The sequence below is a fragment of the Cryptomeria japonica genome, chromosome 7, assembly GCF_030272615.1.
Source record: "Cryptomeria japonica chromosome 7, Sugi_1.0, whole genome shotgun sequence".
In the NCBI taxonomy this organism is placed as follows: Eukaryota; Viridiplantae; Streptophyta; class Pinopsida; order Cupressales; family Cupressaceae; genus Cryptomeria; species Cryptomeria japonica.
The window spans coordinates 236740300-236742278 of NC_081411.1; the positions used below are offsets into that span (position 1 = coordinate 236740300).

Here is a 1979-nt window from a genome sequence, read left to right on the forward strand (position 1 = left end):
TGCGAAGACCTTTCCATGGATGATTGTGAAGATAAAGATAATGTGGACACATGTGAGAACCTAGTTATATGGTGCTCCTCTTTCACTTGAATATTTTTCAGGTCTCTTAGTAAAGAGATGTTCCAACCTACAAACGCTCATATTTTATTGTTCCACCAAATATGTGTTAATTACTAAAAATAATTTTCCATAGATTCCAAGGGTTTTTTCTGGCTATTTTGTCTGCTTGGTTGATGCCTTAGTGCACTACTAAGAACATACCTCCCATGCCTCACAAAAACACTTCTAGACATATACGAGCTTTCATTTCTAGCATAAATCAAGATAAATCAAATGAACCCAAAGTGGTATGACTACCTTTCTAAATACTATAGAAAATATTTATAAATTTTCATATTCTTTCATCTTTATTTCATTATGCTTATTTTAATTCAAAAAAATTATATTAAAATTATTTACACAAACTAAACAAATTGTAATTATATTGTAGAAATAAGTATAAATTTCTATGAAATGCTTTTTAAATAATATGATTTACACATATTCAATTTATCAATTAATCTTGTTCCATGAAACTAGCGAAGCGAATGACATACCATGAAAGTGGAAAAGAAAAGAAAATATCATATAGCCACATATATATAGATAATACAGCGTCGCTTGAAGAAAGCTCGCGTTTGTTCTATCAGCAGTGCTACGATGCCCATGTATGGAGGGACATCATCTCCCTCTTACTCCGAGAGAGATTGTCACACAACCTGGCGAATCGAGCGAGGGCATAGTGCCCTATTACAGTCGTAGCCGGTCACTATTTCCGGATAGATAGAGTATGGATAATCTTCAGGCACAGTCAACACAGTTCTGTGGGAGGGTAAACAGGTGCATTCAAAGAGGAACCCTTGAGGCAGCACCCTCAAATAATACTCGTATGGTACTCCTTTGGTCACTGTCTATAATATAACACACAGAAAACCCAGAAGAAGAAGGAGGATTAACAATAAGCACCTACTTTCAGCAATACGAGGAAATGAAATAAATTATCTTAAAGAAAATAGAATAGTATACCACAGTAAGAACCCAAATGTCATCACGCGTTGGTGTCATGGCCTGAGAATTTGTCAGCGAGGAACTGTTAACCCTAATCAGCGGGAATCCATTAGAGTCCAAATGCTGCTCGAATAGAAAAGTTACCTTCACATCTTCCGCCTGCGTAAAATAGAATAGATTTCTCGTTGGTTTCTTACATCGACGCCTCACAAAATTAACCTATCTTAATAGAGTCGTACAATGATAGAAAAGAAAGAGAATTTGTTCAAGTTACATACCGAAGTAGAGACTGTCAGAAGGCTGAGCGTACCAACAAGTAGGAGCAATGGGAGGAGGCATTTCGGAGAAGCAGCCATTGTTTTTTCCTGTACTCAGAAATAAGAACAACGAAAGAAATTTTGGTATGTATATTTGGCAAGGGAATGGGCATTATATAGAAGGCTAGCAAGCAACAACGAGGCATGCGTGGGATAACTTGTATAACGTGGGATAACTTGTATCACGTTAGCTATAAGTTTAGGCTTTCATATGTGAGGTAACTTGCAGCGGGCCCGAATGTGTTGTGGGTTAGTGGCCCCGGCGCATCGTATGTGTTGTCATCGTAAAATCGCTGAGATGAAATGCTGTCTATTTTAATATTTACTAAATTTAGTTTCAAAATGGCTATCATGTCAATTGTCCTTTCCATCACAAATTTGGAATATTTTGTACTAATCTTTGTAGCTTTTGTCTTTGGTACATGTGTATATATAATCACAACCATTTTTTGTGCAACACAAACATGCCCTCCCTTTGATTGCATCCTTATCTTTTCCTGTTCTTAGTCAAAGCTTAATTATTATTTTATTTAAATATTTTATACAGAGATTTTTTCATAATTCTATGTAGTATAAAGTTGATGTATTCTTGGTCTCTTAATGAAATTGAATAAT

The 1979-nt window shown here is 35.6% G+C and overlaps 1 protein-coding gene across 1 annotated transcript; it reads right to left on the reverse strand.

The window, feature by feature from the left end:
* Nucleotides 1-617: 617 nt before the first annotated feature.
* Nucleotides 618-1439, reverse strand: LOC131028320 (uncharacterized). The gene is made up of 3 exons (XM_057958575.2): nucleotides 1326-1439; nucleotides 1066-1206; nucleotides 618-950 (listed from the first exon to the last, which is right to left on the reverse strand). Exons 1-3 carry the CDS (start codon nucleotides 1401-1403, stop codon nucleotides 750-752), a joined length of 420 nt encoding a protein of 139 aa, XP_057814558.1. The 5' UTR covers nucleotides 1404-1439; the 3' UTR covers nucleotides 618-749.
* Nucleotides 1440-1979: the final 540 nt, after the last annotated feature.

Bases quoted from the DNA above. Each gene is read 5' to 3' on its own strand.
- LOC131028320 (XM_057958575.2), bottom strand. From the start codon at position 1,403: ATGGCTGCTTCTCCGAAATGCCTCCTCCCATTGCTCCTACTTGTTGGT. The intron at 1,207-1,325 runs GTATGTAACTTG...TATTTTACGCAG, and splicing joins TTCTGACAGTCTCTACTTCG to GCGGAAGATGTGAAGGTAAC. The intron at 951-1,065 runs GTATACTATTCT...GTTATATTATAG, and splicing joins ACATTTGGGTTCTTACTGTG to ACAGTGACCAAAGGAGTACC.